The sequence below is a fragment of the Kogia breviceps genome, chromosome 14 (genome assembly GCF_026419965.1).
Source record: "Kogia breviceps isolate mKogBre1 chromosome 14, mKogBre1 haplotype 1, whole genome shotgun sequence".
NCBI classification, from domain to species: Eukaryota; Metazoa; Chordata; class Mammalia; order Artiodactyla; family Physeteridae; genus Kogia; species Kogia breviceps.
The window spans coordinates 44,177,649-44,194,556 of record NC_081323.1 but is presented as its reverse complement, the minus strand read 5'-3'; the positions used below and the strand labels follow the sequence as shown (position 1 = coordinate 44,194,556).

The 16,908-nt window shown below is 41.0% G+C and overlaps 1 protein-coding gene across 1 annotated transcript in view; it reads right to left on the bottom strand.

Annotated features, from left to right (window-relative positions):
* Positions 1 to 16,908, bottom strand: part of SLC23A2 (solute carrier family 23 member 2) — a 134,411-nt gene that overhangs the window by 78,830 nt on the left and 38,673 nt on the right. The window contains exon 2 of the mRNA XM_059037631.2: positions 2,495 to 2,748. Within this exon, the coding sequence (XP_058893614.1) occupies positions 2,495 to 2,602 (108 nt within the window). The 5' untranslated portion in view covers positions 2,603 to 2,748. The remainder of the gene's footprint in view (positions 1 to 2,494; positions 2,749 to 16,908) is intronic.

Genomic DNA, 16,908 nt, shown 5'->3' with positions numbered 1-16,908 from the left:
CAACAACACATTAAAAGGATCATACACCATGATCAAGTGGGATTTATCCCAGGAATGCAAGGATTCTTCAATATATGCAAATCTATCAATGTGATACACCATATTAACAAATTGAAGAATAAAAACCATATGATCATCTCAATAGAGGCAGAAAAATCTTTTGACAAAATTCAACACCCATTGATAAAAACTCTCCAGAAAGTGGGCATAGAGGGAACCTACCTCAACATAATAAAGGCCATATCTGACAAACCCACAGCAAACATCGTTCTCAATTGTGAAAACCTGAAACCATTTCCACTAAGATCAGGAACAAGATAAGGTTGCCCACTCTCACCACTCTATTCAACATAGTTTTGGAAGTTCTAGCCACAGCAATCAGAGAAGAAAAAGAAATAAAAGGAATCCAAATCAGAAAGGAAGAAGTAAAGCTGTCACTATTTACAGATGACATGATACTACACATAGAGAATCCTAAGGATGCTACCAGAAAACTACTAGAGCTAATCAATGAATTTGGTAAAGTTGCAGGATACAAAATTAATGCACAGAAATCTCTTGCATTCCTATACACTAATGATGAAATATCTGAAAGAGAAATTAAGGAAACACTCCCATTTACCATTGCAACAAAAAGAATAAAATACCCAGGAATAAACCTACCTAGGGAAACAAAAGACCTGTATGCAGAAAACTATAAGACACCAATGACAGAAATTAAAGATGATACCAACAGATGGAGAGCTATACCATGTTATTGGATTGGAAGAATCAATACTGTGAAAATGACTATACTACCCAAAGCAATCTACAGATTCAATGCAATCCTTATCAAATTACCAAAGGCATTTTTTACGGAATTAGAACAAATAATCTTAAATCTTAATCTTAATCTTTTGTGGAGACACAAAAAACCCCGAATAGCCAAAGCAGTCTTGAGGGAAAAAAAAGGAGCTGGAGGAATCAGATTCCCTGACTTCAGACTATACTACAAAGCTACAGTAATCAAGACAATATGGTATTGGCGCAAAAACAGAAACACAGATCAATGGAACAAGATAGAAAGCCCAGAGATAAACCCACGCACTTATGGTCAACTAATCTATGACAAAGGAGGCAAAGATAAACAATGGAGAAAAGACAATCTCTTCAATAAGTGGTGCTGGGAAAACTGGACAGCTACATGTAAAAGAATGAAATTAGAACACTCCCTAACACCATACACAAAAATAAACTCAAAATGGATTCAAGAGCTAAATGTAAGACCAGATACTATAAAATCCTTAGAGGAAAACATAGGAAGAACACTCTTTGACATAAATCACAGCAAGATCTTTTTTGATCCACCTCTTAGAGTAATGGAAATAAAAACAAAAATAAACAAATGGGACCTAATGAAACTTCAAAGCTTTTGCACAGCAAAGGAAACCAGAAACAAGACGAAAAGACAACCCTCAGAATGGGAGAAAATATTTGCTAACGAATCAACAGACAAAGGATTAATTTCCAAAATATATAAACAGCTCATGCAGCTCAATATTAAAGAAACAAACAACCCAATCCAAAAATGGGCAGAAGACCTAAATAGACATTTCTCCAAAGAAGACATACAGATGGCCAAGAAGCACATGAAAAGCTGCTCAACATCACTGATTATTAGAGAAATGCAAATCAAAACTACAATAAAGTATCACCTCACACCAGTTATATACAGAGCATCATCAGAAAATCTACAAACAACACTGGAGAGGGAGTGGAGCAAAGGGAACCCTCTTGCACTGTTGGTGGGAATGTAAATTGATACAGCCACTATGGAGAACAGTATGGAAGTTCCTTAAAAAACTAAAAACAGAATTACCATATGATCCAGCAATCCCACTCCTGGGCATATACCCAGAGAAAACCATAGTTCAAAAAGACACATGTACCCCAATGTTCATTGCAGCACTATTTACAATAGCCAGGTCATGGAAGCAACCTAAATGCCCATCAACAGATGAATGGATAAAGAAGTTGTGGTACATATATACAATGTAATATTACTCAGCCATAAAAAGAAATGAAATTGAGTCATTTGTTGAGACGTGGATGGATCTAGAGACTGTCATACAGAGTGAAGCAAGTCAGAAAGAGAAAAACAAATATCGTATATTAACACATGTATGTGCAACCTAGAAAAATGGTACAGATGAGCCAGTTTGCAGGGCAGAGTTGAGACACAGATGTAGAGAACAAACGTATGTACACCAAGGGGGAAAACTGCAGGGGGTGGGGATGGTAGTGTGCTGAATTGGGCGATTGGGATTGACATGTATACATTGATATGTATAAAATTGATGACTAATAAGAACCTGCTATATAAAATAAAACAAAACAAAAAAGAAAACTAATACTAAACTTTCTTTGGGTTAAAAAAAAAAAAAGCTAATCCTAGTCAATGCAGAAACTACTTTAGAGTGACTGAAGAAGAAAGGAAGACAGGAAATGCTGTTACCGGAAGAGTAAAGAAAGCCGGGTGTTTCGCTTCATCTTCATATTTGCCTTCAGTTGAACTTCCAGCCTCCATGGATTTGGATGTAGTGTTCTTACCAATACCCATCATTAAGAGAAAATGAGTAGCTTGGCCTTTGGACTGAAGTGGCTGGAAGTTAAGGCTTTTTCACACAGGGAGCTCAGGATCAGAGTCAGCTCTTCCAGTGTCGATTCTCAGGCAGAGATGAGCCCCACAAGTGCCATCTCTCAGCACACCTAGAAAAAGAGAAAGCAGCCAAATCACATCAAGCACACAAACAGCACAGGACGCACAGACACTTTGTTTCCTGCGTGGGAAAGTCGAAGTACAAATTATAGCCAAACACCAAAAAAACTTAATTACACTTTTCAAGTCCCCATCCACCTTCATTTATAGTCACTCAGATTCTGAATCACCTTTTGGAGGTGGGGGGGACCACCAAACTGAACCACCAAAAATATTAGACTACTAGGGAGAAAAAAATAGCAGAGATTTCTTTGCTGTGCATTATGGTATCTACCTTATAGCCCAGCACTATCCAATAGAACTTTCTGCAATGATGGAAATGTTCTACATCTGCCTTGTCCAATACAGTCGTCACTAGTCACTGGCTACTGAGCACTTGAAATGTGACTAGTGCAATAGAGAAACTGAACCTTTAAACTGTATCAAATTTAAGTTTAAATAGCCACTTGTGGCTGGTGGCAATCATACTAGACAGTTCAGTTATAGCCAACTTACTACGATTGTATGGATATTAAAATAATTCTGAATTTCCTACAGGTGCCCAATTAAAGGCTGGGAAGACACTGAAAAGCACAAAAAGGAGGAACAAAACCAACCTAGGATTAAATGGCCATACAGAATTCCAGGAAGGTGGCAAGGTGAGCTTAAATGGGCTAGAATGCCATACAAAAAACAGAACCGAGAGGGAAGAGATATGGAAACATATGTATATGTATAACTGATTCAGTTTGTTGTAAAGGAAAAACTAACACACTATTGTAAAACAATTATACTCCAATAAAGATGTTAAAAAAAAAAAAAAAAACAGAACCGAAACATTCAATATCAAATCAAATGACAACATAAACCTAAAAAAGTAATCCAACCCCCAAAAAGGGGGTTGGGGAAGTAAAGTGGCAAGAGATAAGAAAGGGGGAGGAGAATCAAGACCCAAGGTGGATCTGACATGCTCGGAGAATCTTAGAGAATCTGGACAATGCTCCAAACTAAGAGAAAATCCAAGTAAAAGTCAAAGGCAGGAAGCTACTGAAACAATCCCATGCAGCTAAGTTTCACTGAAGCAGAAAATATTAAAAACTCAATTTCAAACAACAGAAGTATGACTTGAACAATAAAAGAGATCCACCAAAAGATTAAAAAGCATTTGGAGAATTTGGCTTAAAAAATGAGAGGGCACAGGGACTTCCCTGGTGATGCAGTGGTTGGGAGTCTGCCTGCCAATGCAGGGGACACAGGTTCAAGCCCTGGTCCAGGAAGATCCCACATGCCATGGAGCAACTAAACCCATGCGCCACAGCTACCGAGCCTGAGCTCTGGAGCCCATGAGCCACAACTACTGAAGCCCACGTGCCACAGCTACTGAGGCCCATGCACCTAGAGCCCGTGCTCCCAATGGGAGAAGCCACCACAATGAGACTCCCGCGCACCACAGCGAGGAGTAGCCCCCGCTCGCCACAGCTGGAGAGAGCCCACACGCAGCAACAAAGATCCAACACAGCCAAAAATAAATAAATAAATAAATTTATTTTTAAAAAAGAGAGAGGGCACAAAGGATCCCTTCCAGGATTGACACACGTACAATCAAACATGCCTAGGTGTTTCTACTTTTTTTGGTGGGGGGGCACGCAGCACAGCTTGCAGGATCTTAGTTCCCTGACCAGGAATTTAACCTGCACCCTTGGCAGTGAAAGCGCACAGTCTTAGTCACGGGACTGCCAGGGAATTCCCTAAGATAAAGAAAAAAATACCACAAGTATGTAGGGGTAAGAAGGGACAGAAAACATTCACTGGCACTCAGATTAGAACAATGTTAGACCTTAGCACCAATTAACTTCCCACAGGGAATGAATAACCCAAACAAGCTGTCCTGCAAAGGTGAAGGCAAACCTACAAGAAGTTTGGAAAGACAAGTAGGAAAACTTCTGTTCAAGGAATTCTCTTATGGACACTTCATTCAACAAATACTTTAGATGAGCCAGGGAGAAAACTTGAAATATAAACAAATAAGAAAAAAGAAAGAATTAACAAAATTTGAAAATTCAATAGTTAGAGGGCAAAAAGGAAAAAATAAAAGAAATAGTTGCCAGAATATCAAGTTGCCTCTATAGAATCGAGCTAGGTGCACACACCAAAATTTTTTGAGGTGGCTCTTTTGGTTTAAATGTTCATGCACATTTTGCATTCTTGTGCACATTATATACATGTCTCTTTAAAGCAGCAGCTCTCAACGAGGAGTAATTTTTACCTCCAGGGGACATTTGGCAATGTCTGGAGGCATTTTTGGTCCTCACAACTCGGGGAGAGCTACTAGTATCTAATAAGTGGAGGCCTGAAGTGCTGCTAAACATGCACAGGACAGACTAATTTTTTGTTATATTTGATGCAAATATCTTATCCCAGCTTTTTGTTTACTCATGAATTTAGTGAATGATCTTTTAGAACTGTTTTTATTTTTATGTAATCAAATCCATCAATCTTCTACATTGTGATTTAGTCACTGCCATCCATCAGCTTCCCAAGATCTGAAAAAAAAAAAAAAAAAAGATACAGTGTGACAGCAAACATACCTAAATATAAAATCTGCCTGAAGTAGCCCTGACATTTTTACCTTGACCAAGAGCTTATGTTTTCCAGAAGACAGGACAAGCAAAGAGGATGATGAAATTGTTAGAGTTTTACAAGACCACTTGCCTTACAATCACATTCAGAGGGACCAATAAGTTCTTTGCTCTACATCCACCCCACTGACATTAGGATGCCAGCAGACCCACGTTAACTTTAGGGAAAATGACAGGACTCTAATGTAGAATACATTTATTCTACTAGGTTAATTTTATCTTCATGTTTGTTTCAGATGTGTACATCCATTGCAGTAGCCAACCCTCCCCACTGCTCCCCATCACTAAGAACAGAAAGGGACCAATTCCATCCTGACAAGACCACTTTTCGTCAAGTACTCTGTACTCCATTTCCCTACCAAATGTTTAACCGACCCTCACAAGCTATACTGAGGGGACCCATCCACTCCCTTTGCCTGTCTCTTACCGAACAGCAGCCTTGTCCTGAAGATATAGACCCCAATGAGCATGAAAGGTTTTGGGGCCAAAGAAAGTACAGGGCAGGAAGCTTTGAGAAAGGCTTTGGGGCAGAGGGTGGAAGGGTGGACAAATGGAGGGAAGAAGAAGAAGAGGAAGAAAGGGAGAAGAGAGTGAACACTGAAAACAAAAACGTATCCTTTTAAGTTCCAAAATGACAGAGTATTCAAAAGTCCAGTACTCAAGACTGATTAAGACAGCCTGAAGGCCAGAAACCACGTATCAACCTGAAATCAGAGTGTTTTATGCACAGACCTGAACTTTTGTGTGGGGAAATGCCAAGGCCCAAAGGCAAACACAGCAAATGATTTAAAAAGGTGGAGTTTAGGGTCTGTGTTAGAATTTGTGGTAAAACAAAAAGGAAAATCTCCCAGGGAACCTGACACCAGGGAAAGTTTGTCCTCCCACAGTGCCCATTGACGCCACTTCCTACTCCTTGCAAAAGAAAGAGAATAAGCAAAGCCACTGCTATCTTGCCCCTGACCACATGACAAGGGGAAAGGAGGTGCTGGGGGATAAAAGATCAGATTCACAAATAACGAAAACAATAATAATGACAGCAGTTTTCCAGCTAAGCGCCTATGTGTGCCAGACACATCTCTTACATCTCATTACATAAATGGCAATTATTTCTCCCTAGTAAGCATAGTATTACTTGATAGGCACACTAACTCCACAAAAGTGGAAACTGAGCTTCAGAGAAGTTGCCAAAGGACACACAGCTATAAGCAGTGCAGCAGCAGGATTCAAACTTAAATCAGTATTCCTGTCCTAACAATGTCTGTACAAACAAGACATAAAACTATCCTCAGTTTACAGCCAACCTCCCTGAGCGAATAAGGTCCAGGCCAGCTGGCCTTAAACATTGTCTTCAGGATACTTTCTGTCCTCCTTGTGATTTTTGAGGGAGGTCCAAGGGGCAGAAATGGCCGAGCTCCTTCTCCAGGGCTAAAGCCTGCTCCCCTGAGACCAGGAACCCCCAAATCTGTGCACTTCTGGCCACTCCGTGGCATGAGCCATCATCTCAACAGCACAACAGCCTCGTCTCCTTTTCTTGTTCCATCTTGATAGCTCTAACTGCAGAGCTCTACTGCAGCAGGCACGGCCATGCTACAGAAACTACCATACCCTTTGATGGCGTCCTAATTAGCCAGAGAATGACACCTAAATTCCTTAACAAGGCTGCAGGTCCACTGTGAAGCCTATGGTGAAATTTGCCCTCGCTGTGCTGTAGTTTCCATCTTTTAGTTCCTTGAAGGTGTTGGGTTCTCCTCTAGCCCTCAGGCCCTTGCACATGCTGTCCCTCCAAAATAGGCACCCTTCCTCTCACCCCTTTCCCTTGGGGTAACTCCTATCAGTGCTGCCTCTGATCACCATACCTCATCATGGCATCTGGGAACCATAAAGATGGTTACAATACAACAAGATAATGTCTACCTGCTCAGCCAGACAGGTGCAGAACAAGAGGCATTATCCCCAGTGCCCAACTTGGCACCTGTATTAAAGGCTCCCCAAAATATGTAGAATGAATAAATGATGCTTAAAAATATAATAATAAAGGTATTTCATATAATGTAACAGTCATTCTTGCTTAATACTCTTTCTTAATCTTGGAAAAGGAAAGTAACAGCCAATATCAAACTTATCTGTGATATAACAGATACATTAATGTCAAGGACAAGCCAGGTTGTCGACATCACTGCTATCATTCAACTCACAGAGAAAGATGAGGGGAAATATTTGAAAGGAAAAGAGTGAATTATAGCCATATTAAGAGAAACGAAAATTGTAGAGAATCTTTGCATAGATGGCTAGATACAAACACATGAGCAAGGCTCCTTCAGTGCTGACTGATTCTAATATTTCCCAGGTGCCAGCAATAAGCATCTAGGATCAGAAGCTAGCAAACCATTGCCTGGCCTGGTTTGGTGTGGTCCCCAGCTATGAATGAGTTTTACATTTTTAAAAGGTTGTAAACAACACCAAGGAAGAAGAACATATGACAGAGGCCACCTGGCCCACAAAACCTAAGATATTTACAGAAAAGTCTGCTGACTCCAAAGGTAAGAGGATGAAGGAATCCTGTTTAGAATGGCAATAACAGCATTAAATACTTAATAAATTTAACAAAAAATGAGCATGACCTTTACGAATAAAGCTGTAAACTATTATTAAGGGCCATAAAATAACCAGAAAAAACAGACAATATTCTTGGATAAGAGAACTACTATAAGGGTATACATTCTCCTACAAACATAAAGTATATAAATTTAATAAAAATTAATTAATACCTTAAAGGGGGAGAAAAGGGGGCTTGCTAAAATTCCTGTGGAAGAATAAGCAAAAGTAGCCATAAATATTTGAAAAAAGAATTGGAAGAACATGTTCTATCAGAAAGGGACCCTAAAGTTGTAAGAGACAAATAGGTCACACAACAGAAAACCCACAAAGTGACAAATATATTGATGTTGGAAGCATTTAAATCTTAAAACAAGTATGGATTTTTCAATACAACATGCCAAGACAACTGGTTCACTATTAATAACATCCAGAAAAGTAATAAAGCCACTAAATGACTATATAATGTTAGGGTAGGGGACTCCTTTCTTAGTATATCATTAAAGATGAAAAAGAGATGGAGGCTGATAGATTTTTACAATATAATTTTTTTTAGATTTCTGTATGGACAAAAATCCAACAAAATCAAAAGGCAAAATATAATATAGGTAAGATAATGTGCTGGTATCTTTACTATCTGAAGAGCTCTTGCAAACCAATAAACAGAAAACAAAAACGCTTACTATAAAAAAGGGCAAGACATATGAGCTTCTAATCCTCAGTCTCCCACAAAAAACAAATAGAAAAATAAATGTTCGATCCTTGTTTAAAATCAAAAGTACATTGAAATGGAGTATACTTTTTTTTAACCTACATCAGTTATTTATAATGCCCTATTGTACAGTGGTAGAGAAATAGATGAACACTCCTAATGAAATATAAATTTGCTAATAAGAAGGTAATTTGGTTATATGTATCAAGAATTATAAATATTCATATTCACTTCTATTATGTCCTGAGGAAATGCTACTGCTAGGAATGTATTTTAAGGTAATAATTAGGACATATAAAGATTTAGTTACAAAATTGTGCGTGTTAACATTGTTAATAAGACCAAAAATCAAGAAAAATCTAATATCCAACACTAGGGAATTGAATGGTAAAACTACAGTATGTTCATACAAAGGAATGCCATTGAAGCCATTATAAAGATGGCACACGGACTTCCCTGGTGGTGCAGTGATTAAGAATCCACCTGCCGGGCTTCCTTGGTGGCGCAGTGGTTGAGAGTCCGCCTGCTGATGCAGGGGACATGGGTTCGTGCCGCGGTCCGGGAAGATCCCACATGCCGCGGAGCGGCTGGGCCCGTGAGCCATGGCCGCTGAGCCTGCGCGTCCGGAGCCTGTGCTCCGCAACGGGAGAGGCCGCGTACCGCAAAAAAAAAAAAAAAAAAAAGAATCCACCTGCCAATGCAGGGGACACGGGTTCGAGCACAATTACTGAGCCAGTGCACCCTAGAGCCCGTGCTCCACAAGAGAAGCCACCAGAAGGAGAAGTCGGTGCACCGTAACAAAGAGTAGCCCCCACTCGCAGCAACAAGAGAAAGCCCACGCATAGCAACAAAGACCCAGTGCAGCCATAATTAATTAATTAATTTTTTTAAAAGATGGCACAGAAGTATTTATTGACGTGGGAAAATGTTTGCCCTATGTTATATAAGGAAACAGGTTTGTTTTTGTTTTCTAAAGTATATTATACTAAAGGAAATAAGCCAGTCACAGAAGGACAAACATGACATGATTCGACTTATGTGAGGTATCTGGAACAGTCACTCATAGAAGCAGAGAGTAGAATGGTGGTTGCCAGGGGCTGGCAGGGAGGGGGAAGTGGGGAGTTGCTTTTCAGCAGGTATAAAGTTTATTAAGCAAGATGAATAAGTTCTAGAGATCTGCTGTACATCATGCCTATAGTTAACAATACTGTATTGTTCACTTAAAAGTTTGTTAAGAGGGTAGATCTCAGTAATAATAAATAATAATAATAAAAGATATCAATTTTCTAAAATAATGCAGTGAAAAGAATTAAAGGAAATTTATACAATGAAAAAAGCAGTATGTACAGCAATAACCCACTGTGTATGGATAAGTGTGCCACACGCATATACACACCAAAACGTTAACCAAAATGTTGACTGGTGGGACAGCAAAGGACTTATCTTTTTCCTTTTATTCCTCTATTTTTCCTGAAGTTATTTACTCAACAATGAAAGCTATGCTCTCTTTCTCCCCCAAGAGCCACATCAGCACCCAGATCAAATCCAGAGAAGTGATCAGTTCCCCTTAACAAAGGGATACAAAGCCATTCAGTCCTTTCTGTTGAGAGATCAGGACACAACTCTATAATTGCAAAGTGGTGTGGAGTAAAGTTCTAATGTTTAAAGTTGTAAAGTAATTTTTGTTGTCAGAGAATGGAGAAAAGCCAAGGCTTTGTAAATTATACTTAGCAAGGAGGGAACTAACAATGAAAGAGGTGTATCAATAGCCAAGGCTTCCCCAAGAAGTGATCCTCAAATTTGACTCTATGTTGGAACCACCTAAGAACTTTAAAAACACTCTCTACACACCCAGAAAGTCTACTGAATAGCCTGAGCATTTAGATTTTATAAAACTCTCCTGCAGCCAGAGTTAAAAATCCCTACCTTAGAGCAAGCAAGAAATCACTGCAGACTCAAAAAATAATAAATCAACCTCAATAAATGTAAGCCTCACAGGGTGGGAAAACAGCAATTTGGGAAATTCTGCTATGAGCAAATAGAAAAGGAAAATATTCAGATCTTTAACAAATCTTTCAATTCCCTAAAGATTGAGCCACCAGCTCTCTAGCCACCGATAATCATGCACAAATGCAGAATAACAATTCTTAATCAGTGTTTATTTCATCAGCTATTCACCCAGAGATCATTTCTTTCTTTTTTATAAAATAAATTTATTTATTTATTCATTTATTTAATTTTTGGCTGCACTGGATCTTCAAATGCTGCACGCGGGTTTTCTCTAGCTGCTAAGAGCAGGGGTTTACTCTTTGTTGTGGTGTGCGGGCCTCCCATTGTGGTGGCCTCTCCCACTGCAGAGCACGGCTCTAGGCACACGGGCCTCAGCAGTTGTGGCACACAGGCTTTAGTAGTTGTGGCTTGCGGGCTCCAGAGCGCCGCAGGCTCCGTAGTTGTGGCACACGGGCTTAGTTGCTCTGCGACGTGAGGGATCTTCCCGGACCAGGGATCGAACCCGTGTCCCCTGCATTGACAGGCAGATTCTTAACCACTGCACCACCAGGGAAGCCCCAGTGATCATTTCTTTTGCACTGAATTTTTTTATCTGACCATTTTTTCCCTGTCAGTGTCAACTCTTTCAACTGTGGCTTACCATGGCCACCTGACTTGAAAGTATGACGGTACTACCCAAACAGCAGATTTAAGGGCCGAACTGCTCTCCTGGAATATAATACCAACATCTTTTGTGTTTCTTGGAAGCACAACCAAATGCTAAGGAAACGTGTCTTCCCAGCATCAACACCTAGTAGTCCCTAGTACACAACATACAAAACACTCTATGGCTGAATGAATAATCACTAAGAGTCCTCTGAAGGATAGAATCCCCCTATGTACACTTCATCTTTATATTCCAGTTCATAAAACAGAACTCAACAAATGTTGATGAGATCCACATTTACCCCAAATAGATGGCACTGAATGAATACTACATTGAAAACATAACTGCACAGCAAATCTATCATTTGATCTGTATACAAAAACCAACAGTTCTCCAAAATGATAAAGAATAAGAAAAAAAAGAATAGAGAAGGACTTCCCTGGTGGCACAGTGGTTAAGACTCCGCGCTCCCAATGCAGGGGGCCTGGGTTCAATCCCTGGTCAGGGAACTAGATCTCACATGCATGCCACAACTAAGGAGCCCGTGAGCGCAACTAAGACCCAGCACAACCAAGTAAATATAAAAATTTAAAAAGGAATAGAGAGGGCTTCCCTGGTGGCACAGTGGTTGAGAGTCCGCCTGCCGATGCAGGGGACACAGGTTCGTGCCCTAGTCCGTGAGGATCCCACATGCCGCGGAGCGGCTAGGCCCGTGAGCCGTGGCCGCTGAGCCTGCACGTCCGGAGCCTGTGCTCCGCAACGGGTGATGCCACAACAGTGAGAGGCCCGTGTAACGCAAAAAAAAGAAAAAAAAAGGAATAGAGAGAATAAGATTCAATGGTTCATGTACCTAAGACTTAATTGGGAATCTTATTCAACATGCAGATTTCTTCTACACATATAGTGGCAGAAAAATATTCGAAGCTGTTTTTATTATAACAGTCCCAAACTCAAGACACAGAAACGTCCATCAACAGGCAAATGGATAAACAAAACATGGTGGGTCCATACAAAGGGATACTAAGCAATTAAAAGGAAGCAACTACTGATGCACCTAATAACATGGAGAAATCACAAAGAGACAACATTGAGTGAAAGAAGCCAGACACAAGACATGCTGCCTGAATCCCTATAGACAAAACTAATCTTCAGTGGCAGGAAACAGTTAGTGGTGACCTACAACAGCAAAGATGGGAAGGAGGGACTCCAGAGGCAGAGGAAGGAACCTATGGAGTGACAGAAATGTTCCATAACTTAGCTATGATTCTGGTGCCTCCATTTGTACGTATATCCATTTACTGTATGTAAACTATGGCTCAGTAAAGTTGATTTTAGAAGAAAAAAAACTTTTAACTCCCATAATCCCACCAACTTTAAAAAATGTCCCCTCTCTCAAATTCTGATTCCACAGACCTGTGTTGAAACCTGGGACTTACATTTTTAACAAAAGCACAAATGTTCTGATGCTAGTGGTCCTCAGATCAACACCTCTGGATGGGCAACCTCAGGTGGGATAAGGTGAGAGTATATGACCACGAAAGAAAACTCTGGGATAAGGAAACTCGAAACCTCAACTTGCCAAGTGGTAGTCTGGTCCTTCCCAAGATACAAACAAGAACTTTCAGAGCTGGCCAGGTTCAATGATAAAGCACATTTTAAAAGTCAATTTGTAGCTCTCTGCTTAAATCCGATCATTAGGGGATTATAGTTGAACTGTGGCTGCTCCATTAAATTCTGTTAAATGCTAACATTTGACCTAAATGCTTTTAATTCAAGCCAAAAGAAAGATTACTGGAACAAATATCCTCAACTTGTACGTGATCAAACTTCCTTTAAATATAATGACTTAAATCATTGCCTAACATACAGTCTTGCTTTAGGGGGTTTAGAATTCTGACAATGACCCTGGCTAGCTATCATTATTCCATTTAAACAGTAATGAAATGAACCTGTAAGAAGTGGTTATCATTTGACCTTGTGATTACAGTTATGGTGTAACTGGGGGAAAAAAAATCATCCTACAACCTTTTCCAAAACACTCTAAGAACCCTTGCTCTTATTCTTCAAACTGCAAGTCACCACCCACTAGTGGGCCATGAAACCAACTGGATCTCAACCAGAATTTGCAGAACAATGAAATTTAACAGAAAAAAGAAAATTCAGAGCACATCTCACAAGATAAGGGTAACCCAGAGTTTCAAGGTAAAAACTGTGGGTCAGTCAAAAAGAGCCTAAAAGTCACTGATATAAACTAAAGTTCTGCCCAGTGACACAAAAGGCATATTTCAAGCGCCCAGGTTTTTTTTTTTTTTTTTTTTTTTTTGGTGCTAGGCAGGTCTCTCACTGTTGTGGCCTCTCCCATTGCGGAGCACAGGCTCCGGACGAGCAGGTTCAGCGGCCATGGCTCACGGGCCCAGCCACTCCACGGCATGTGGGATCTTCCCAGACCGGGGCACGAACCCGTGTCCCCTGCATCGGCAGGCGGATTCTCAACCACTGCGCCACCAGGGAAGCCCCAAGCGCCCAATTTATATCAGGTTATTTGCTGAACTTTAACATACTCACAGAAATAATTTGCCAAAGTGGTACAAGATGATAACACTGCTTAACAAAATATCATAACATCTCCTTGCCACAAGGATGGAGAGAGCACCCAGAATCATGGCCTCAGAGTGGCCTTTCTTTAAAATCTTTCAGAGCCCTAAACCAAACCACCTCAGTGACTGCAATCAAGACAGGCTATGGGGCTTCCCTGGTGGCGCAGTGGTTGAGAGTCTGCCTGCCGATGCAGGGGACACGAGTTCGTGCCCCGGTCCGGGAAAATCCCACATGCCGCGGAGCAGCTGGGCCCGTGAGCCGTGGCCGCTGAGCCTGCGCGTCCGGAGCCTGTGCTCCGCAATGGGAGAGGCCACAACAGTGAGAGGCCCACATACCGCAAAAAAAAAAAAAAAAAAAAAAAGACAGGCTATGTTGCACCCCAATGAGCTGTGTAAACTTCTCTCACTGTCTTGGTTTGTCAATTTGTTCCCTTAAGAAGAAGGGACTTTTAAAAAGTTAGATAAAACTGGATTTCTGAAGGGGAATCAGGGTTGGTTGTCAGGTTTCATCTCAGAAACCACCTGCTGAGAACCTCAGGAGCCCCTGGGCCTATGAGGCGCCCATGGCACAATCCTACAGGCAAAGTGGAAGGGAAAGGGCCCCAGGATGAATGCTGCTCAAGAATACTTAGGAATCACCTAAAAATATAGTCAGGGTCCTCAACAGTGGGCCAGAGAGGATGCAAAGCCACTAGATAGACATGGCAAATATTCCTGGAACATCTGTGGGGTGAGGTGAGCAGGGAAGATCATTCCTAATTGAAAGCAAATATTTTTGGAGCATAAGATGACATGCCTAACTGATGAAATGATGGAAGATGTTAAAGAATATGTTCTGCCTTCAGTCTCTTCCAGAGACTTGGCCTGGGAAGCCCTTGGTACAGAATAAGCTCTAGTCCCAAACTAGACTCTAAATCCTAAAGAAGCTTAGATCCAGCCCAAGACAGGTTGTTTTGCTGATGTCAGTTTACACAGCCTGAGCCATGAAAATTGGTGGTCTGCTATCTAGAGGAGAAAACAATGACTCACTGACTGCTCAATTAGGGGAAAGATGGAGTCAAGTTTACAGTAAAAGGTCAAAGCAGCTGATGTTTTGTTAGTTTGGTGGCTTTAAAATACAAAGTCATCAGTGATCTCTGTTTTTCTGACCTTATGTTGTAGGCCGTAGGTATCAGATGCTGTGGTTAGTATCATCCGACAGAAATCTCTTCCCCAAACTTTATTCAAGATTATGACAAGACCATCATCCTCACTGTGCCTCTCCTGCTCCAGGTACTATCCATACGAACCATGTTGACCTGCAGAGTTCCCAGGTCTTAGCTCAAAAAGTCTCCTCCTATAGGAAGCATTCTTGGGTTAGCTGTCCCTCTACTTCCATGTTTCAATGGCACACAGCTTCTTGGTCCAGCTTCCCAACCAGGCAGGGATGGGGCAGGGACACAGTGTTCATCACATAAAAGGCATTCAAATATATGAAGAAAAGAGAATTTGTCCATGGGCCAGTTAGTCATACAACCAAAACAAAACCTAATACCTGCCCTCCAGATTCGCTCAAGGAAATCGTGTGGCTGGGATAAGAGAGAGGGTGAGAGAGAGGTAGTGGAGCAAAAGGTATAGTCTGTGGGCCAGAATTAAAATATAAACGGATATTTGAGAAAACTCAAGCAGAATCAAGATGGATTTTATTGCATTTATTTCCACTGTGTGATTTAACATATCACTTTTTGTATAAATGATGTATTTTTATGGAAACACTATTTTTAGTGTATTAATACTATTTTTAATGTACAGGAGCCACTGAAAAGCTAATTTTATATGGAATTTTAATGACAAGATAAAACATGTGCAAAACTGACTATCTATTATATCCAAGATACAAACATGATATCACTTAACCGTATAAATATTCTAGGAGGGGTTGTTATTATCCCCAGTTTAAAACTGAGGCACAGAGAAGGTGATATACCCTTGGACAAAACCCAAGGGCAAGTGACAGACAAAGCAATCACTGAGAGCAAGAAAACTGCTCCTTTTCCCTTACAGACTGACTAACAGAACAAGGCTCTAAAGATGCACAGCCAGAAAAGGTCTGAGATGTTATGTCTGAATGTCATTTTGGAGGAAGCTGAGGAAAGCCCCCAGTTACTGTCAGGGAATAAAAAGAAAGACACTTTCTCCTCTTCCACACCTCCAAGTAACCTTTGTCATTTGATGTCTCCCCCCACCTTTCCAGTACAACAACAGACTTGGGTGCTCAAGTAACCTCCAGGGGATGGCTCTGCCCTGCTAACCCTGTGCCTCCTCAGTACCACCCCAGCTCCTGCTTCATCCTCCCTTTCTAGCACACAGATGACTCACCTGTCACCTCTAGCTACTGTTGCCACTGCTACCCCCGCTGGAGAAGAGAAGGCACTGCCCATGTGCTGGGAGAAGCATTTCCATGCCTCAAGCTCAAATGGACTAATCAGCTCTCTCCCTGAATTATACTTCAGACCACACCATTCCTCTTTGGAATGTCCTCACCTTTCCTGTGCCCCAACTGCCAAAACCAAATTTCCTTCTCTCACCTGCAGAGAGAGGTCAAGCCCTACCTTTCCTTAATTTCCTGACTACCCATTATACCTGCTCTGTTTTGCTGGACTTCGGCACAGTTACTTAGTTCTCTCAACCACCTTCTCTCTTCCTATAGTCTGGAAGAAATCCTATTTGCAAATCTCTTCTGCAATATTTTTTTTCTCCCCTCCAAGCCCTCCTGCCCCCTATTCCAGTTTACTAAGAGTTCTGTCTCCTCCTCCCCACAGACTCTCCCAAGATAAGGAAAGGTGCACTCTGAAATCTCACCTACCCTGATGGATTAACTGATGGCTGAATAGTGGGTTTGACTACACTGCACTGCAATTACCTGGGGCTGGGACACTGTTAATTCTTCTCTAGATTAAAACCAAGTACACAGTGATTGAAATAAATTTTCC